This window comes from Cydia strobilella, chromosome 12, assembly GCF_947568885.1.
Source record: "Cydia strobilella chromosome 12, ilCydStro3.1, whole genome shotgun sequence".
Taxonomy (NCBI): Eukaryota; Metazoa; Arthropoda; class Insecta; order Lepidoptera; family Tortricidae; genus Cydia; species Cydia strobilella.
Genome location: NC_086052.1, coordinates 17,697,008 through 17,720,474, shown reverse-complemented (window position 1 = coordinate 17,720,474; position 23,467 = coordinate 17,697,008). Strand labels below are relative to the sequence as shown.

The 23,467-nt window shown below is 38.3% G+C and overlaps 1 protein-coding gene across 3 annotated transcripts in view; it reads right to left on the bottom strand.

Annotated features, from left to right (window-relative positions):
• Positions 1-23,467, bottom strand: part of LOC134746311 (ras-related protein Ral-a) — a 46,491-nt gene that overhangs the window by 3,515 nt on the left and 19,509 nt on the right. For 2 of the 3 annotated variants that reach the window (XM_063680706.1, XM_063680704.1), the window contains exons 3-5: positions 15,662-15,847; positions 11,091-11,251; positions 9,586-9,760 (exon numbers count right to left, since the gene is read on the bottom strand). In XM_063680706.1, coding sequence (XP_063536776.1) covers positions 9,586-9,760; positions 11,091-11,251; positions 15,662-15,847 — 522 coding nt within the window. Of the gene's footprint in view, positions 1-1,407; positions 6,634-9,585; positions 9,761-11,090; positions 11,252-15,661; positions 15,848-23,467 lie in introns of those variants that run through there. The other variant, XM_063680705.1, reaches the window with a different exon arrangement.

Sequence of the window (23,467 nt, the reverse complement as noted above, 5' to 3'; positions counted from 1 at the left end):
ATTTATAGAATGTATAAAGTCCCGGTAAAAGTTTCCCCTTGACAAGACATTTTAGTGAATTGTCTAAGCAGTGCCGTTTAAGGCCAGCGCGGGGCCTGTAGCAAATTCTATCATGGGGCCCATAGATTGTTTTAATTTTGTCGGACGAAGTGATTTAAGTGAAACTTAAGTTTTTTCCGGCCACAATGCGTAGGAGCGCAGGCCCCACGCGCGGGCCCGTGGCATTTGCTACTTTTCCGCCAATGTGTCTAAGGAAAGATAAAATAACAGACGGAGTATTGCAAATCTGTATATTTCTGCTGTCTTTTCATCCATTACATCGTGCGTGCCATACGGTATAACAACTTACTCTACCTACGCTAGCTATAGCTATAGGAAATCGCACAACAGACGCCAGATCCGCGCTTACTTACAAGCCTGCACAACACTTGTACATATGAGGATATTTTCTGTTCTCATCAAATGTTTATATTCATATACGAGTTGGAGTTCATATGGAGTTTAGCGCTTTAACTTACGTTTCTTATCCCAGAGGACCTACCACCAACATTGAAAAGCCAAAAAACGTTATCTACCTCTGTCACTCAACGCAAAAGCGATAGAGACGAAGATAACGATTTTCGATTTTTCAATATTGGCGGTGTAGATCATCAGACTAAAATAACAGGCCGATGGTACAATTCACTAACCAATCGTAATTTTGTACTAAATTAACAGATCGGTCAAACAAATTGTGGGATATAGAGACATATAATATACTTAGTTATTATTTTGCCATGATTTACGCGAAAACTTCATACATACAGTATATTGAATTGAATAGTAGGTTGTACAGATCGACTCGTAATAGGAGCTGACTACCTATACATATGAGTATGAAAATATAAAGATTACGTTCCAACTGTTTCACCGAACGGCTTAATTAGTACCTTTACAATAATGATACATTCCTGCATTTTAAGTCTCATTTATAATGTATGAAGTAAAACAGGAGGCATTATAATATCGATTAAGTAATGGCAGTAGCAGCGATCATCAGACGAAAAGGGAATATTACGCAAAACTGCGTAGAGGGCGTCACTAACACAAACACAGGGCCTACCGCAAAACACGTTCTGCCTCTCTATCACTCTTGCATAATATTCGATCGATAGAGAGCAAGGGCCTGACACTCTTTGATAGAGAAAGATAGTCTTATTCCTATAAGAGGAAATAGAAAATAGTGCCATGCTTTGTCTTTATCACCGACCGGGCATTTTTTCATGGTCGGGTTATGGCATCATGTGGGCACCATATCCCAAAACCATACCAAACCCAAAACTGTAAAATAATGTAATCTATCTCATGTAATTAAATTTTGACGTGTAATATGTAACAATATTATTAATAAATGAGTATGAGTATCAAGGAGGCTGTGGCAAAATACCAAAATTTATAAGAGTGAAAGAGAAGAGAAGACATTGGACATGCAAACCGGATAAATTGCGTAGTATACATTTTATATAAATATTCTTTCTCTTACCCCCGGTCGCTCGGTGGCGTGTCTATAAACTTGTATATACTATGTCTATGATAGAGAGGCAGATAACGAAATTTCGATTGTTGCGTTTCACGGTAGGCCACCTGTAAACAAACCGCCTTGATGCATCAATATTTATTTATTTTAAACTTTATTGCACAAGAACAAGTACAAAAGGCGGACTTAATGCCTTGAGGCATTCTCTACCAGTCAACCACTGGGCCAAACAGAAATTGTTAAGGTGGGTGCAGTGCGATGCGAAAAATTTTTTTTTCTAATTATAAATTCTAATACTAACGCCAATATACAAACTAGTAATATACTATAATACCTTTATAAACTACATAAATAAACAATATAAATACATATACAAATCTATCATATAATATACATAATTATATATTTGCAATATCGCAGTGAAAACTTGTCAAAAAACTGTTAAGACAGTATGTATAAGTTACTCTATGGTTCAGGATGTGAACTAGTGCTGCACGCTGGCGGCAGAACATTGCAGTAATACTCCCTATTGTGGTCTTATAATTCAAGTCATCGGAAAGAAGCGTTGTAAACGCTTTTAATATAACTTATTGTTAACTAAAGCTGAAATTATTTAAGGTTAATTTATTACGCGATTAAGTCCACTTTAGTTTATAACTATTAGTAAAAATGTGATGTGTAATGTAATGTCTCGTTTGTTTGTGCGTAAGACATTGCAAAAATATTGGCGCATTAAAGGAGGACTAAAAGCGAAATTGCACCAAACTGTTTGTCACCGTTAAAGAATTCGCTAAATTTATTTGTATGGAAAGTCATAGTAAACCGCCGCGGCGCGCCTGGTAACGTTGACCAGTCTGTCAGACCGCTAAAGACGTCAACTGACGCGCGCGGCAACACAATATAAACCTTCGTGCAATCGTGCAACAAATTACCAATAAGATACACTTTTTTCATAAAGTTTCAAGGTACTTATGATTTTGAAAAACATCCTTTGGGTTTAACCAACACTCCTTTCCCGGGCCCTCATTATTGCTATAAATGCCTTCTGGCATCGAGTGGACGATCTTAAAGAAAAACAGTAATGGCTTTACATTATTATTATACCCTTCCTCCCAAACTACTGGACCACAAACGCATTCCAAAGATAGCAAATAAAAAAAAAATTACAACATTACATTCCCTTTTTCCTAAATATAAACACGTTATTACAACATATGCAATAGTTGAAACTTATCTTAACCGGTTCTTATAACAATAAGAACCGGTTTGGTACCACCCTTCAACACATCTTGGAAAGCGTTACGGCAGTATTTTGTGGGGAAGGTTCCATAGCATCAACGTACGTAGATTGCAAACACCCCAAGCAGGCAAACATACATACAAGTACACTAGCAATATCCTAACATTCATTTCGTAATAAAATAACATTACACTGACAATTCCAGCTCGGTTTTGGGATACTTCATTCAGTATTATAAATGTGCACAAGAAATATATATAGTAAATCGAGTAAAAAAACGTAGTTATGCTTTAAAGAATACTACTGTTTATTGAGTTATAATAATGGGGAGCGAATGCAGCCGTTCGTGGTCCACATTCCATTTGTTCGGACGAATTGTTTTGCCTCCTCCTTTTTGGTACGGACGGCTAAAGAATGGAATGCGCTCCCGCCATCTGTGTTCCCTGATCAATATGACCTCGGTCTCTTTAAAACAAGAGTGAATAGGCTGTTACTGAACCGGTGAGCTCCATCTTAGGCCCTGTCTTCACTTTCCATCAGGTGTGACTAGGGCCAATCGCCGATCAGTTTATAATAACAAAAAAAAAATATATATTAACTATGATTTATCAAATTGGTCATATGGGAATTTAAAAATAATTTCATTACTCTCAAGTGTAGTCTGAAAAATTGTCAAATCATGTGTTATACTAAAAATGGCATTTAAATTGAATTGCTCGCCATAAAACATAGTTTGAGAACATTTAAACATATATATATCTGAATGAAGTACTTACATATTAATTCGAATTCACACATTTCAATATCATATTTTCCTAGCAGTCATCTAAGTAAATTTCTGTATTTGGCAGGGATTGTAAAAACACCATTCCTCATCATAATTAGTGTGGATACTTCAGGCGAAGGCGAGGTATACACAAAAGCAAAGTAATTGCACTTACTAGTAATTTATGGTTTTTATTAAAGCATTAAAAAAACTTATACCAATGTATATACTATGTTTATGCTTAGTAGGACTTCTGCCTTAAGAAAATTATAGAGATTCTTGGTCAATTTTTTGTTAAATTCGTTGTTTTTCTAACTATTGCGTACCTCACCTACGCCTTCAGTCGTCTAGTGGAGCTTTATTCTATCGATTACATAATTCATACTCTGTGAGCATTTTACACACTCGCCTCGACTAAGAATAAGCCTTATAGTATTATATTTACGGTTCAAATTGCATTAACACGTATTGAAAGTATAAAACAATTAAAATTTTTGAATGTTTCTAAGAGTTTTGACACTTATCTGAACTCTGGGGGCACAGTAGCCAATATAACTTTGTCGAGGCAACATTCAGACACATTTAGCACTTACCACATACAAAATAAATATAAAAAATATTTAAATAATACACTTTCCGTGTATCGTGATACAAAGGTACTATTGCAAGGCGATTTCTATTTCTATGATATCTGTGAGTAATTTATTGTCTGCATAATCTCAAGTTATCGCAAACTTTTCCATATTATAACACAATCAAAGACAATTTAAGTATACTTTTTGCTCGTAAAATGAATATTTTACAAGCCTGAAGATTATTTAGTGTATAAATTCCTTTGATCGGGCTACAAGTATACATTTCATCAGAATTGCCATTTTAATGATTCCTAGTGGAGATGAGCATTAAAATTCCATACGAATAATTTAAACATATAATTTACGCAAAGAATTATTAATAATAGAAGAGGTGTGAAGTCAAAAAAAAAACATCCTTCGAGTTTGACGTCTAAAGCAGATATCGCCGTTATACTTACTCAACCTCGTATCTGCAACACTCATTTGATGACAAAAACACCCGTATTCCGAATGAAAGAAAAGCGAAATTTCCATAAAATGATTGTTGCAGATATGAGGTTGAGTAAGTATAGCGACGATATGCTCGTAAGGCCCGTACATTATGCGCTAACTCTGTTTGTCAAAAGTTGATGTTTGACAGTTCGGTTTACACAAAATATGACACCGAAAAGCTATATAAACCCGAGCATCAAACTTGCAGGCACGGTTTTATGTTAGTCTTTACACCTCTAAAATAAATAATTCTTTTTTTATAATTTAAGTAAACCTAAGCACGAGTGCAAGAAGCCAGCACCAGTACGGGCGAATGGACCAAGCTTTTGCATCTAGCACACTCGACAATACACTCTATTACACGGGGACAGGGCTCGATGTTGCCCGCGTTTGAGACCAAATAATATCAATAGTGAAACCTTTAGTTGCAATACTTTATTTTTATACCTTACATTTACTGGCTTAGGACTATGAAATTCATTCTCGCAAAAAGTCAAGTCATGCAGTAGTTGTACTGTATATTTTTAGGTTTTTTTTTTACAGAAATAAACTAAATTTTTCAAATTTCGAAGAAAAATGAAATAAAATTATTCGTGAAAATATAAAGTAATGTTAATGCTCAATAATATGAGATAAGTATCCTTACCACGAGTTTGACACTGACATCAGTGTCTTTTTCTTAATACAAGCCCCCTTTTGGAAATTTTCGAAATATGTATGGCCCTTTACGGAATTATATCTTTTGAGTTGAGTTATAAAGGCTGCTTATTAAATTACCACGACTATTGCTTTTAGAAAATTCATCTTCATAGTGGCGAGCCTTGGGGGAGGCCTATGTCCAACAGTGGACGTCTATCGGCTGACATGATGATGATGATGATGATCTTCATAGTCCTAAGTGACAAAACCAGTGACGGCGGGAAGAACCAGATGTCTAACAATTCACACTTAACATCAAATCTACTCAATCCAAACAATATTCATAAAAAAAGTTCTGTAACTCATCTATTTCCGTACATTTGGTAAGTGTGTAGCTAGCCTTATAAAAATTATGTCAATGCAAAAGTACAAATATGCGTTTATAACCATTTGTTGACACAAAGCGATACCAGCGGAAAGCTCAGTTGACGATTTGGGACCGTATTAACTCAAATAGAGGTCATATTAAACTTTATTGATACCATGGTCTGCAGTTGACTGACCATTTTAAACTTTATTGCAGACAGAACGTCTATTAATGGTCAGTTGTGTTGCTGTTACTACAACTGAACTCTCGATTGATAAACTTAGACAAAAAACGCATCGGTCGTTGCACGCTTGGTATGATATGGACCTTACGTAACATACCTACTAACCCCCTTATTCATAAAACTTTACCAGCCTGATTTAGTTAAATTATGTTTTATCCCTTTCTTACAAATACATAAGTCAAAATGACAGATAAAGACAAACGATTCACAGCTAATTCAGGCCAGTAACGCGTTTATGAATAACACCATAAGTATATATTATACGCAGTTTTTTATTCCGTTTTCATGGTATTTTAATCAAAGTAATAATAGTTTTAGGTATTTTAAAAAGATAATCAAAACTTTATAACTCGGTTTTTCAGTCGATGCTATAATTTTAGTAATTCCACGGATGAAATACAATTAAAATTATAGGGATAGGTAGAATAACCCATACGAATAAGTCAGTTTAGCCTTTTGAAATATCTAAAAGTTACGCTATAGTCACCCAATATTCCGAGTCATACCGCTGTCATTTAAGCGTCTTTTTTCAGCAAGCATTATATAAGTGACTGTAGAACTATTACAATAATACATTAGGCGCCCTATAGTTATACCAAACGTGCTCGCCGTCAGGTACTACCATTAACACAATTAGCCGTCCACTACGGCCTTAATAACAGGCCACGCGGTGGACAGTTCACTTAGAGGATGGCGCACTTGATCCTCTTCCTCTTCTTCTTGACCTCGTCGCCGCCGGCGCGCGAGTCGTCCGACTTGCGCGAGCGGATCTCGCGCATGAGGTCGAAGAACACCTGCACACCAATACCAGCTTTACCGACACCCGACACACAACCAACACAACCACGCACATTTAACCATACTTGGTACGAGTTTCTCGTCTCAAATGTACGATCATCTTAATACGTGCACACTTATACACGCACTATATTCGCTATTCAAATGACCATAATCCATACTAATATAAGCAACTAGCTTTTGCCCGCGACTTCGTCTGCGTAGAGTTAGTAATTTGGGTAGCTTATTTTTTATCCAATCTGCTTTTTATCAGTTTCCCATACAACATTCCACCCTCCTTTTCACCCCCTTAAAGGATGATTTCTGGGATAAAAACTACCCTATGTCCATCCCCAAAACTCAACTATCTCTATACCAAATTTCAACTAAATCGATTCAGCGGTTTGCAATCGCATCGCTGAACAGATTTAGATGAAATATGGTATAGAGATAGTTTGAGTCCCGGGAAGGACATAGCGTAGTTTTTATGCCAGAAATCATCCTTTAAGGGGGTGAAGAGGGGGGTGGAAGTTTGTATGGGAAATCGATAAAAAGCATAGGTATTGGACAAAAAATAAGCTACCCAAATTACTAACTCCACGCAGACGAAGTCGCGGGCAAAAGCTAGTCGCTTATATTTTCCTAGCATGAATGTAAACAAGTTTGTAGGATAGTTATACAATTTTTAAAAAGTAACGAAAAACTCGTACCACGAAAATGGGTATTTTTTATGACAAAAGGGAAGGTAGCTTTTTCGAGTGAGATATGAATATTTAACCCCAAGTAGACCGAAGAAGTTTAATATGTAGATGATTTGTGCGAAAATATAATATATTTAACAATGCATTTATACAAACAACATAAACCTCAATGCCGATCAAACAATAAATGGGCCATTTTCTATGAAAAGGGACCTTATTGTCGATGGCGCTTACGCCGCACAGCGTCGCGCGGCATTGTATTTATATCGGAGCATCGTTAATAATGGCGTAAGCGCCATCGACAATAAGGTCCTTTTTTATAGAAAATACCACAAATAATTACGCTAGTTGCCCCGCCACCGCCCTCAAACGAAGCTGACTAATCACTCGGACAGACGGACATAGTACAAATAATAGTTCCCGCGGGAGTTATGGATTGCAAAAAAAAGCTATAACTCCCTACGAAGTTATAGTTTTTATTTACTATGTCACTCATTTATTCAAACCAAGTAGCGTAAATGAGTTTTACTTTTAAAATACTGACGTTTATAATTTAGTTTTTTTTTTTTTATATTTAATTTGATTAATAACCGTTTAAAATATTTTTACATAATTTTCAATCGTGGCTGAATGCCGAATAGATCTGTGCCTACGATGCCTAACCTGTCAAGAAATGATAATATGGCGGAAAAATGTGTAAGAGATATATGTATTTGACCGGTACTGTACATATCTATCAATTATTATTCATTAAATCTGGTAAAAGGGAAAAAAAAAAAATTTTGATATGTCAAAGTATTTAAGAATTATTTTGCTTAAAATTTAGCTTTTTCTTCGCAAGTGAGATGAAAAACATTGTGTGTAACTATTGCAGCCTCGGATCTTTAATTTCTACTACCCTCGTTTCCAAAATTTCACTTACCCCCCCTTGTTGCACAATAGTTATTTACGATACAAGTGCGGAAAAGAGGAAATTCCAAACGAGTGGCGATAAATTAAAACACGAACGCAGGGAGTACAACGTTTTACAGTACATATGGCCCTTTAAACTTCCGACATATGTACGAACAGTGCTCTTTTACGCACTAGTGCGAGAAACTAGCACCGAATGTACTGTAATGTATTATTCAATTACATTTACGATAAAGTGACAGAATAATAGTAAAATTTAATCAATAACAAGATTTGATCACGCCGATAAGACGAGGCCGATAGGACAATAGGGGTCAACAAACTCATTAGTCATTAATACCGTTGTGCTGATTATGTTTCAATAAATGACACGATGGTTTATTAGTGGGCAGGGATGTGGAACAGTAGTTTTTAAGAATTACGCAGCCATTAGACGAATGTCTAATTGACGAATCAAGGATTTGACGAATTAAGGATTTGACAAATGTCTAACTTGACGAATCAAGGATTTGACGAATGTCTAACTTGACGAATCAAGGAATTGACGAATGTCTAACTTGACGAATCAAGGATTTGACGAATGGCTAACTTGACGAGTTAAGGATTTGACGAATGGCTGCGTAATCGTTTTTAAGGGTTTTTTAATTATACGTATTACTAGAACTACTAGGAGTATATCCGTTTGAACTTTTTAAATCCGCGAATGTGAGGATAAGCTCAATAATATAATAAATTTAAACCTCTAACACCATATAAAAATAAGCAACTTTTTCTTTGAAAATTCTATTCCGTTCTAATTTCCTGGCTATACGTCCCATCTCTCTCAGACGCACCCTTTTATATCGTGTACTCGTCTGCCTACATTTTGCCCTACATAACTGGTTCTACGAGAATGTAAGGTTAGCAAATTACAGCAATGGCAATAGGTGTCGCATATGTTAGTTATGTTTTTGTCACCATTATTGTCATTACAATTACAGGCTAGCAAATAAGAGTAGAAATTAAAAAGTGGCAACACTGTAGTGTCGTCCCGTTTTCTTTAGATCGATTTGAAAGGGACGACTCTACAGTGTTGCCACTTTTTTTTTTCTAATCTTTTTTGCCAGACTGTATTATCACTTGTACAAAATTTTCCATATTCCACACGTAATTAAATAGCGTAAAATATTGTTGACAGTAAAAATGTAGTTTGTATCATCATGTGTCATGACGTGCGGGAATCAACCAATAGCATTGGTTGTGTCTTTTCCGCTCTCTTGGATTACAACCAATGCAACTGGACTCTCATTTCCGCCGTATTGGAAAGGTATCTTTATGTGTTATCGTATGTCTCGGCTAGCCGGAGTCGTGTGTTACCTTGTCGACGTTGTCCCTCGTCTTGGCGGAGGTCTCTACGTAAGGCACCTGCCAGGCCGCCGCGCGCTCCCGGCACGCGTCGAGCGGCACGCGCCGCTTCTCCGCCAGGTCCGACTTGTTGCCCACGAGCAGGAAGGGAATGTTCTCGGCGTTCTTTACGCGAAGAATCTGCTCCCTGAAATGGTAGGAAGTAGGAACGTTCTATAAGTACATATTATGAAAAAATATGTTTAGAACATTCTTATACACATCAACTAAATTCCCACGGTAAGCTTAAAAGGCTTTGAATATTATGGAAAACACGTAAAATAAGTTTTAAATTTACTTCCGACGTTAAGTCCCGTCGTTGTGAATGAATAAGTAAAAATCGTGAAAGTTTGAATCAGTGTTATGGAAAACAGTTCCTGACTAGCCCATTCATAGTCACTAGGGGTCATTCTATTTTACCAGCTTTGACTGCATCTCTGAAGATTCTCTGCCCAGCACTGCCTTGTACAGTAGTAATTTATTACAATTTTATTGTAATGTGTCAATTAGAAACCTTTTAAAGCTGCATTCAGGTCTATTGAATGCTCCACTAGCCCGCCGTTCGCATACAAAACTGGCCAAGTGCGAGTCGGACTCGCGCACTAAGGGTTCCGTATCATTACGCTGTTTTTAGTATTTGTTGTTATAGCGGCAACAGAAATACATCATCTGTGAAAATTTCAACTGTCTAGCTATCACGGTTCATGAGGTACAGCCTGGTGACAGACAGACAGACAGACAGCGGAGTCTTAGTAATAGGGTCCCGTTTTTACCCTTTGGGTACGGAACCCTAAAAATGGGGTGCACATCGTTATGCACGCAAGCAGCTACCAAATCTCGCAAACAGGCGCGTTCGCCTGATTTTGACGCACCTTCAGAAAAACTCCAACATTTTCGATAGCCCCCGATAGCCAGTATTTATAGACCTTCTACTAAATGTATTTGTGATTATTTTATGTCCGGCATGGCCTGATTCACGTAAACTATATTAAACTCGCGATGTTGTGGTCAACCACAAATTTGCAATGTGACACCGCAGATACGCCGTACGTATTGACCGGTTTAGAATACTACAGTTACGGATCGTTTCATGTCAATTGCCACAGACAACTCGTGGCAATATGTCACGGATAAGTAATGCAAAACTTAACAAATAGATTGAATGAAAATAAATTACACCACCCCCGGTTACCCTTTTACGTAAAATTACTGAAATTAGTGTTTTGCAAAACTTTGAACCCACACTAAATTTTATCATTTAAATTGCATTGACAATCATTTGTACGACCAAAACACCATGTTCAGTGTGCAGCTCTGATATTTTTTTTACTTATTATCAGAATTCCAAGTTAACTGCACTGCCTAATATACCTCATAAAAATGCTAGTATCTTGTACAGTGCCAATACACAGGTTCAGCCATAAACACACTCTTATATGTACGAACTCCAAGGCAAAACTCCTTCTCGGACTGTATACCTGAACTCTTGCGTGGCATCGAAACTCTCAGGCTCGGTGATGGAGAAGACGCAGAGGAAACCCTCCCCGGACCGGAAATAGTTGTCCCGGATGGCTGCGTAGTCCTCCTGGCCGGCTGTGTCTAGGATGTCGATCTGGACTTCTTCGCCGTCCAGGACGACCTGAAAGAAGTTTAGCATCTTTAAATAAAATATACTAAGAAGCCTAAAGCGAGGTTTAGACTAGCAAGAACTTGCATGCAATTTTCATTACATTGCGGTATCTGATAAACATTTCGAATGCAGTTTACCTTAGTAGTCAGCAATGTAACGTTAATTGCATGTAAGTTCTTGCTAGTCTAAACCTCGCTTAACGATTAGGAATGCGACTTCGAAATCGGAGACCCTTTTCGATTACGCAAAGGAAATCAGCATGCGGACCCGAACTAATCCCAAAAAGGTTCATAAAAACTAGGGCCTGCGCTGATGCTTGAGGAAACCTTCAAGCAATTGGTGCAGTGTCCTACCAAGCAAGTCGCCAGCTACAAAACGTTACTATGAAAGGTCCAATCAAGGTATGGCCTTGACAGACCTCCAGATATACGGGTCCAAACATTTGAATAAGCGCCCTAAGTACAAAACAATCGTGTGAAACTGTAATCTATTCGAGTCCCTAAAGCCCCTATGAGCAACCAACTTGTATCATTTTATTGACGATATTTAAAATGTAAGTGCCGTGTCTACTCTGAAATACGTCCTAATACAGTACAATATTCCTAAAGTTTTTAACCTACGGTAATTAAAAGGTATTGCGTTTCGTCTCATAATATAATGCAATCCGATATCTTCTCTCTCGATATCACGAGAGGCTCCGAGAAGTTTCCTAAACTTGTGAGTTGTGACACTTGTGACAAAGCATCAAATTACCTGAATTTAATATTTCTCTGGCATTTAAGGAAAAAGGCGTAGGTTTATAGAACCAGCCATGATAGGCACTATAAACCAGCCATTGACATTTAATTTTACGGTTTTATATGTGCCATTTTCAATCAAAAGGGTACTTATTGTCGGTTGTCAATAAGGCGTTATTTTCATACAGCTTCAATTTGAAATCAACCTTATTGACAAGCGACAATGTGGTACCTTTTGGTTGAAAATGTCACATATTTTTGTATTTTAGTCACATATTCGAACGCCGAGGCGCGTCGACTACGTGAATGGGTCATAGTACTCTCAATGCTAGAAAATGAGAGAAACAGACTTCAAAATAAGGCACGTGTAGTTTTCTTTAATGATATAGAAGGCAAACGAGCAGACGGATCGCCTGATGGTAAGCGATTACCGTCCCCCATGGATATCCGCATTATCCGCAACACCAGAGGGGTTGTAAGTGCGTTGCCGGACTTTAAGATGGGAGTACGCGCTCTTCTCTGAAGGTTTGAAAGTCGTATCGGTCCGGAAATACCGTAGGCGATAGTTTATAACATAATAGTTCACTTTACAATCTTCTTCTTTTTATTTGCCTTATCCCACATTAGGTGGGGTCGGCTCTCCTTATCTTTCGGCGCCAAGACGATCTGTCTTGAGTTGTCGGGTTGGGTAGTTGGGTTTTTCCAAAAGTTTGGCCATACTCGTCCACCACGTCAGAGGGGGCCAGAGGGTTCACTTTACAATAAGAATTAAAATTGTAGGAACCACAACAGTAAAGTTTAGCCCATATGTAATCGTATGGATGGATCGTACTCGTATTACCCAAAGGCTGCAAGAGGCACTAGGCCAAGGCTCAAGCCACTGACATTCTGTGTCATTTGCCAACTAGACTTTGAAGAACAATGGGTTATATTTCACGGCTTACGTGTACGATGCGATTAAGTCGAGTCTCTAATGGATTAGTAATTAAACAAAATGTTTGTTGATTAGATCTTTACAACGCAAGGGGGGTTGTTTCTATGAGTGTTAGTATTAATTCAGGCTATATACGTCCAAATACTGGATACATATGGGGCATTTTCTATGAAAAGGGACCTTATTGTTGATGGCGCTTACGCCGCACAACCTCGCGCGGCATTGTATTTATATCGGAGCATCGTTTATAATGGCGTAAGCGCCATCGACAATAAGGTCCCTTTTTATAGAAAAAACCACATATATGCATAAGAGGAGGCTTCTTATGCACGAGAGTGATGACGAAGAGTGGTTAACGTTTTTTTTAGATTTTAATTAAATTGATTTGCACTAAGGACAATTTTCAAGAAGGACATCTTTCTTTTACTGTTCTTAATAAACTTTTTTATTTTTGTTTTTTATCACGAGATGTTGCGTTTTTCTCGTCGCTGTCGTCCCGTTAAAAATCGCATTGGGGTCCTTTTCTACGCTAAAAATCTTATAGGTCGTCACTTCATCTGTAATTTAATATTCAACTAGACGATGTTCTTATACAAATACATCAATTTCCCATGTTGACTGCGTGTCGTGCGTCGTGCGCGTCAATCAGACCGACGCTTGCGCAATAAAAGTCGTGTCAGACGGTGACAGTAGCGGTTGCCGATAAAAACTCCTGAACGTGACAGCTTACTTGCCTGTCTCTATATTGGAAGATTGCTTAACAATTGAATACCGTAACAATGTAAAAAATAGGAAAAATTTAAAAGATTCTTAAAGAGCAAATAAAATCTTATGTAATTTTAGCCTTACGAGAAATACCCTAAACCCAAAATCCAGAAAATCTGTTAAATATTGCAAAATTTACCAAGACCTAACTATGTATGTAAATAAATCGAGAATAGTGCAGATTAAAAAAGACACGACAGTGACGCATCTCGCTCTTTTAAGGTTTCTCTTGAGTTTTCTCTCATTATATACACATGTATACACGGTGTTTTCTGTAACAGGAGCAATAAATTAAACTGGAGGCTGTACGCCTCAAACTGACCAACATTTGTTCAGCAACTTTTTAAAATTATGAAATTTTTAGATTATATCTTTTCAATACTAGTTTAATACTATTTTCAATGTACGCTGCTATCTGTGTGTTTGACGTTGCTTGTCACCCTTTAAACAACAAATTTTGCAATACATTGCGTCTTAGAATAAACTTTAAAGTGATGTAATGAAAATCAAAACACTAGTTATTTTTAAAAGTTGCTGAACAAATGTTGGTCAGTTTGAGGAGTACAGCCTACAGCTTAATTTAATGCTCCTGTTATAGGAAACACCCGGTATAACTTACAATTTTTACTCTAAAGGGACCCACTGACTATCAGTCCGCCGGACGATATCGGCCTGTCAGTTAGAACAAAAATTCGACAGACTTCACCTTCAGATTATTCTTTTTTTACTCGATTACTCTAGGAAAAAGGGTGATGTATTCGAATATATAATCAGAGTTTACAATTTGTCAAAATGTAGGATTTTCTTAACATCGCGGACACCGTCAAGAATCTAAAATTAATTTTAGCATTGTCAAAAGCATTGTTCGATTTCTTATATGTATAAATAAAATGAATATATTGAAGTGTAGGTATAGAATATTAGGTAAGGATTCAAATAACATGTAATTAGATCATAAGGATCATATAGCTTAGCGGTACCATATACGGAGAGTCATATAAGACGACTCTCCCCATATTAGGTTAGGAATGTAATCCATATACGGAAAGTAATGTAAGATGACTAACAACCATTTGACACCTTTCACGTGTAGACCTCCCAAGTAGTGTGACTCATAGTTAACCTAGATAATTTAGTATATAAAGGATTGTATCTTTTAAATTAAGCATTATATCTTCAGTATTTAACCGACAGTCTTGTGTTTTACTTCTGTCTTGGGTCCCATCTTTACAGAATACTAGGGCAAATATATCGTCTCTAACGCTAGCTAGAATATTTATTTATGCGCTTAGGTATTTGAAGATTGATTGCGTATGTATTTTAGGATATTAGAAATAGGAAACCTAAGGCAAAAAAACATAACCACAGAATGACTTCGGGCTTCAAACACCGTCCCTCGATTTGTCTACAAACATATTTTATTGTAATTCACTTTAACACTATTAATCTTCCACTTAACAAAGATTTCTTACGCAAGATATAAAATGTGCACAAACAGAACCTATTTCGAGACGATAAGGTTTACAATTGGTTGATTTGTCTTTTTTAGTACACAGTGATAAATGGAGTTCCACCTTAGCTACAGCGGCACCCCTATTTACTTCCTCCTGTTTGACTGCTTATTAAATACGCCCTTTGTAATGTAGATATGACTTGCCGTTTTATACGGGAGAATACCGATTTTTCACGTTGTTCAGTCAGCATCAATAGTAGCGTATGAAACGCGCCAAAAGTATCTGTATAACGTTAAGGAATGTACAATAAAGCAGAGTAAACTAGTAGCTTTTTCTTATAGCTGTCGCGGCTTTAGTGGGCTCGTTAGTCTTCGACAAACTCATCATATATGAACTGGTGAGTGAGGGCAGACTGGCCCACGCCGCCCGAGCCAACCATGATGACCTTGTGCAGAGTCGGGTTACCCCAGATGAGCGCGCCGTATAACGTTAAGGAATGTAAATAAGCAGAGTAAACTAAATTAGGTACCTTTTTCCTATAGCTGTCGGCTTTAGTAGGCTCATAGTCCTCAACGAACTCATCATACATGAACTGGAGGGTGAGGGCGGACTTGCCCACGCCACCTGAGCCCACCATGATGACCTTGTGCAAGGTCGGCGCGGGCGCCGGCTTCTTTGACATCTTGGCGGGGACCGGCCGCCGGAAACGGGAAGCCTGCAAACACAATACAATAGGTTAATGGAAACTTTTATTCATTTAATATTATACTCATTTAGATTTCAAAATCTCTTTAAACAGTGCCTACTACTCAAGCCGAAAGCTCTTAAACAAAACTTCAAATATTTTGAATACAATCTATCATTTCTGTATCGTTATTGGGTTTTGTTTAATGTATAGTGGCTTTACCTCTATAGCGCTTGAAACACATTAGAAATTTAAACATCTTAGAATAATACCCTAGACTCGACGACGTTTCGACGTGTTGATATTAGAAACTAATTGGCGATTCAACTTAGTTGCACCTATTTAAAAGCTAGTTACCTTGTCTATAAGAACCTGATGAAATGCCAAATATATACTTAGTCGACTTTCTTTGACCACAATAAGACCAAGATAACAACACAACACTCAAAACACAATAGAAACAGAAATTCACAATAATAGTAACACTGCAACACAACAAATTACACTAAAATACAAAAGATTTAAATAATTTTCACGAGAGTTGTGACTTCAAACACTTGTGAAACAACAATGCGGCATCCCCAGTGAGTGAGCAATACGACTGAGATGAATTAGTCATTGGTGACGGTAAACTAATACGTATTGTTTTTACGCCGAAGTACACACGTCAGCTATCGCACGTCATTAAAAATGTGTATTTTGGTGACATCATATTAACTACAACTACAACGTTTTCGATAGTAGGTTCAAATTGACCTAGCATATGCTACCCGGGTCTGAAAGAAGAATAGTCTTTCTAGCCTCCTGGGCCATAAAGAAGAATTTTATCACACCTTACGAAGAGCTCAGTAATTTCTACGCTACGGTGGAACATAGCACACAAATACATACGTAGACTGCTAACATCATAACCCTTCCTATAGCCGTACTAAGGTAAAAATTACTGAAGACTTGTGCAAAATTTTAGTTTCTTAATAGTTTTAATGTCCCCTCGTAGGCACTTCAACCTATCCTCATCGACTAAGTTGCAGCAATTGTCATATGAGCCATGACATCACCGCTTTAGAAACATACAGACTGCATTTCAGTTGCAATTGGTTGCAACGGCGTTATTTAGAAAAAGTATATTTGGAATGGCTCCAAATTTTTTTAATAAAATTCCAAATGAGCTAAGGAATACAGATGACATGATTAGTTTTAAAAGTAAGTTATTTAAATTTTTAATTGACAAAGCATATTATAGTGTAAGTGAATTTTTGTTAGATGATTTTGATAAGTAATGGTAACTGTGCTCAGCATGCAGCCACAGACCATAAATGGAAAATTGTACGCCTTACGGCACAACATAGTGATACAATGATTATGCGAGACCTGTACTTATGTACCTTACCTATGTTGAACAAATAAATGCTTTTGACTTTTGACTTTTGGTATGAAAACTTTGTCTCGGCACATCACAAAAGGCTTTAAGATTATCATCATAAAATTACACCTCAAAAAAAATCTGTTAACTGCCACATACAATAGGTCCATAACCCATAACCGCTACACGCACTCAATAAATCAAATCATACAAAAAATCCGTCAGCGTGGGTTTGATCGTTATCGTAAGCTAAACACACGTAACATTAACAATACAAAAAAATGACAATCGTCTGTTACTCTGTCTGTCACAGCCGTGGGTTGAATGGCTACGTTTTTGGCGATGGTGATAAAAATGGTAATACAGTCGAGTTGTCGAGTTCACAAACATCTTTACACGGGCTGGAACGTGGGCTGTTCGAAAATAGTATATTACATAATTTTCAACACACTTGCTCGTAACATGCAAGTTATTGAACAGCTTTTAGGCTCATAATCCTAGATACATATAAAACACGCGTGCTTTTTCATTATATGTGTCGTTTTCAAGCAAAAGGCACCACATTGTCACTTGCCATAAGGACGCTCTGACAGGTTATTCGTATAAAGATACAAGCAAATTTCGTCCTTATGGTAAGCGACAATGCTGTACCTGACTGACTTGAGAAGGTAACTGATTTGCTAATAAAATGTATGGAAACGGAGCCTTCTTAAATTTGTCGAGTAGATTTTACAACACGGACTGGCGGGCGCCGGCGCCCCGCCGACCGCCTGCCGGGGCCCGGCCGGCCCGCCAGCGGCAGGCAGTATGACAGATTTTGGTTTTACTAACTGTTTTAACGATTAAAATTTGATTAATATGAAAGTTTCCTTTTTTTCCTCGCAAGTTTGTTGAAAAACGTCGTATGAAACGCGTGTGCATTGGTCATTACACACATCGGCTTTTTTATTGCGCTTACAGCTCGCGCGCAAATATCGCCTCGTGTGTAACTACCAACTTAGCACACTTGTATCATATCGCCTCGTGTGTAACGACCAACTTAGCACACTTGTATCACAATGTACTATTACATACCTAGAGCAGTAAAGCAAGGAATGTCTCGGCTTCGCCTCGGCCGACAAATTACATGTGATCTTAATTTCATATCTACTGGCCGAGGTTTGTATACTTTTTTCCGTTCTCCGTGCGGAAAGCGTCAATTTCCGGCTCGCTAAGCTTAAATCGTTACGCCTTACCGAAGCTCAAAAGCCTAAACGCGTTGTCTAAAGAAAGCAATCAATCTCATCGAAATTAAGTATAGTATAATTAATAAATTCCTATAGAGGAATCACTTTCATAATTAAACTAAACATTCCTCATCCAATTATGACTGTTAATTATTGCAAGGAAAACTAAATTAAGCAAATGAAACCTTAATACTAGTGACTGTAGGACCAGAGTCGGGGGTGAGAACAATTGCTTTCGATTGTCGCGGTTTTCCGATTGAGGAAAAGAAGAAATATAATTGCTAGATGCAATTAAATAATTTGAATTATCATTACGTAATAGAACGAGATTTGTATTTTTAGATACACGTGTTGAAAATTTATTACCTAGGCAAGAATTTTGCTCACGCACACGTATGTACATGTACCATCGAGTCTTTCGACATCGTCCACAAAATTGGCTCATTAACAGAAGCGCCTTGGAAGACATGACGATATTCTATCACTGATATTTGTCAGATATAAGAAATTTAGTCTAAAATTTACTGTCCAGGCTTCCATCCTCCGTGCTGACCGGGCATCAACTGACTGACTGACATACATATCTATTTGTAGTGACAGTGACCGACATCAAATTGACCAGTACATGACAAGACAGTATACGACAGACAGCTGTACGACTCCATGAGGTGTTCCCACGCGGTTACCCATCCAAGTACTGACCTCCCCCGACGTTGCTTAACGCTTAACTTCTGTAATCGAACGGCAACCGGTGTATTCAACGTAAACGACAGACTGAATAAATACATTCATAGACGAAGAAAGGGTCGCAGAACTGTCCTGCTTCTTCTTTGCGTTTGCACCCAAACAATGCGCAGCGACTCGTGACGCAGCTGACATGCTCGAGTCATTAATAAGACTGCAACTGATCTTAAATAAATCTTATAGCATCGAAATAAGGCCTACACTTGATCACACAAAGCAGAAAGGGCTGCTCGTGCAACGGTCCGGGTGAAGAAAGATAATTGAGCAGTAATACACCTTATCGCGTTATATTAAGGTTCACATTTGATAACTTAAAGCGCTAAGGGCTGCCCGTGTGATGACACAGATGAAGAAACATAATTAAGTACAAATAATATAAACCTTATCTTGATAAAACAAGGTTTATATTTGATTACTTAAGACGTGTTTGCGATGGTATCGTCAACCGTGCGCCGTTGTGGTGAGAACCATGCAGCAACGATGTTCGCATATTAAAGTTTTTGATTTTCTCATGCATATATTAAAAGAAAACATATCTTTATCTTTCCAGTTCAGGTCACGTTTAGTACCTACTCCAATATTCTAATTACAGATTAGTCTAATAATAGGTTTATTACACACTTAACTGGCTTTTAATCTTCGTCATATCAATGGAATGGACAATATCTAATAAGAAATTCTCGCTCGAAAGCGAAACCTTGATTAGAATTTTAGAATAGAATTATCAATAAATATAGTGGATCCGTGCTGTAAAAAATATAATAATTTTGCTAATCTGAAACATATAAAATCTTAATTCAAAGCAGAAGTCTCTGCAGCATCATATCAGCCTAAAGACGTTCACTGTTGGACAATGTTTTCCTTAAAGATTTCCACACACCTTATCCGATCCTACCATTGGATAAGGGGTGTGGAAATCTTGCGATCTTTCTTAATCGTTGATCCTTGTAGGAGACGTTCTTTTGCTTACATCACTCGAAGCATTATCAATATATCGATACTTGAATGTTTATCTAAATGGCGATAAAAATGGAAATCGTGCAATAACCGATAATTTTAATGAGCTCTATAAAAATGCATCCGTATATCGATTAACCTTCAGCGAAGTATGCATTTCGATGGTTGCTCTCGAAAATGGAAAGGATGACATTGCTACATTTTGTTTGGCCTCGGGCGACCCATCTCCAATAGTTTTAACAAAAACCTCTACCTAAAGGACAAGTAATTACGAAGCTCTTTGCAGCATTATTCAGTGTATACGAGTTCCGGATAGTAGGGAAACCCTGCTTGCCCCCCTACATCTCCGCGTTCAGGTACGACGCGGCGTACTCCGCTAGAAAATATCCATCGCTTCCTCGATTAGAAAAGGCACGGCACTTCGTGCTCGAACTGCAGATTACGTGTGAATAAAAGAGATCCATATTACAATTGTTGATAGTGTTACCTGTTCACACTGCCTGCCAAAACGGCGCTCGGAAATTTATTCGATCAGAAAATTGCCTCAGTTAACATCAATGATATATCTTAATCTATAACGCTAACCCGTTGATGCAACACGACAAATACTGTGACGAGTGACGACATAATAAATCGTGTGAGGACAGACGGTGGTGACTGGTGACAGAATCAGATAACAGCTACGCTTGGATATGGTATCTGCCCTGATCGCAAGTATCGCAACGCAACCGCAGAACAGATAAAACTAATAATATATCACGCAGACGTCACTCGCGTTTGTTATTACATCGTTAAATAAATAATACATAGTAGTTTTTTGAATCTAGAAAAAGTATAACGAATTAACGACTTTGTTAACATCTAAACGTATGAAATACTTTATTATTTATTCAAACAGACCCAAGTAAGTATGCCAAGTCACTTAGGGCCACTTGCACGATTACGGTGATAGAGCATCGTAACGGGTTAAACCTGGAGTTACCATTTTGACACTAGGTTAACGGTTTAACGGGCTAACCTCGGGTTGGTGGCATGGTGCAAGTGGCGCTTATATAAGTAATTATTTTTTATGTAACTGACAGTGTATGATTAATACCAATAAAATTATATTCTATATTCTATTCTATTCTATACTGTAATACATAGTTAATACCATGTTAATACATACTTATTAAACTGACGACGGGGTTTTTAGAGTTTCGTAGCCTAAATGGCAAAAACGGAACCCCTATAGTTTCGTCATGTCCGTCTGTCCGTAAGTCACAGCCAATTATAAGCTATATTTTAATGAAATGTGTATTTTGTGAGCCGTTACTTAGGTTTAGAATGGGTAGCCCGATACCTGGCCGGTTTTTTGTGTAGAATAAAATTCCTTAATTTTTGATGTCATTATGTGGAGTAATATGCCACCTGTTCCATAAATATCATTAATGAAAATGAACTGCGTATTCTCGACGGTATGGTAGGATAGAACATACAACACAAATACGCTACTCCGCCCTTTTTACACTGCCCTTCTCGTAGTTGGCTAAAACATTAAGAGGCCGTAGTCGATTTTGGAGCAAAAATGTAAAATTGACAGTTTTAGTCGTTGAAATTATACACGTTTGTTTACGTAATATCTAAATAACAAGTATTGGTTTCTATTAGCACGTCTTCTCATCTTGCCTTTTAATAATGAGGTCGCGAGTGTGCGTCGCCGGTAATATATGAAGAGAAGAGGCAGTTTTTAAAAAATCATCAAAAAATTATGGTGGTAAATTATACAAATTGATGTATAAGAATAGTTTCAGCAAATGTTGTAGATTATTTAAGTATCAAAATTACGTTGAAATTAAGTCGATTTTCAGAGAAATTGTCACTTGTTTTAAAGTAATTTCTGGAGAAAATTGATTTCGTCTAACTTTCATTTACACTACTTCAAAGCAGGGACCGGCCCGCTATCCCTTATCGGGGTTTTATAAGGGTATTGCATAAGGCTTAACTCACCATACCCTTTGCCAGACGAAACCCTTTGTTTTGGTTTTAAAAACCCTTATATAAAGCTACCACATTTGAGTAATCGGTAGCCCAAATACCCTTACAAAACCCTTATCATCCGCTCACCAACACCTTGCATATTGCTTATAAGGGTTAGCCTTATAAAGGGCTTCCCTTTTAGCATACAAGCGTGCTAATTTAAGTCGTCTACCTTGTTCATAAAGCACACATTACTTCAAATCCGATCGATCGTCGGCGGCGGCGGCAGCGTTCTTTGACTAGGCACGTATTTTCTTTCCTTTTCATACACTACCGTAGTACTATACTAATCCTGTCTCTTTCACGCAAAGGGAAACCTTTATAAAAAGCGCTTAAAGATAAGGGTAACCCTTATTAAGAGCTAGCCTTATTTTTGGTTAGCTTTTCGGTAAGGGTTAGTCAAAGGTAAGGGTATGAATGGGCTTGCAGTTCAAAAGGGAAAGTCTTTCAATGTGTTAGCCGTGTTTAAGTGTCGCCCATTGAAAGGGTTTTATCGCGGAAAGGGTTGTCCGGTCCCTGCTTCAAAGTCAGAATAATAAAAATGTAGTCTGATAAACGTCAAGTTGTCACGTTACTCCCTCCTCCACGTATATTGGAGGAGTGAGTAACGGAGCTGGGAGTGAGGAGGTAGAAAGGAAAGATAGATATAACAGGGGTAGGTTCTTTATTTATCGGCTATTGTCTAAATATGACACGTTAACAGATGGTTTAAATTACAAAAAGAATAAAATAAAGTTTATAGTCGCGCTAATAGCACGCGCAAGGCAGGAGCACGCACACGGATAGGCGCGCTGATAGCACGCGCAAGGTGAGGCGCGCTGGTAGCACGCGCACAGTAAGGCGCGCAGATAGCACGCGCAAAGGTAAGGCGCGCAGATAGCACGCGCAAAGGTAAGGCGCGCAGATAGCACGCGCAAAGGTGAGGCGTGCTGGCAGCACGCGCACAGTAAGGCGCGCTGGTAGCACGCGCACGGTAAGGCTCGCTGGGTAAGGCGCGCTGATAGCGCGCGCACGGTAAGGCGCGCTGGGTAAGGCGCGCTGATAAGCACGCTCTTCAAAGAGGCGAGGCGCAGTGACAACACGCGCCTGTTGAGGCGAGGCGCGCCGATAGCGGGCGAGGCGCGGTGACAGCACGCGCCTGTTGAGGTGAGGCGCGCCGATAGCGCGCGCCTAGGAGACGAGGCGCTCCGCTAGAGCAACCGCAAAGCACCACCGGACTTGGGTGCGTGCAGAGAGCGCCAGACTTCGCCAGGAACACAGGTAACCTTTTAAGGAGCGCGATCGAGGGTTTCTTGATGGTGCGGGGCCTGGCTTGGCCCCGCACGGACCCTTACAACTGAT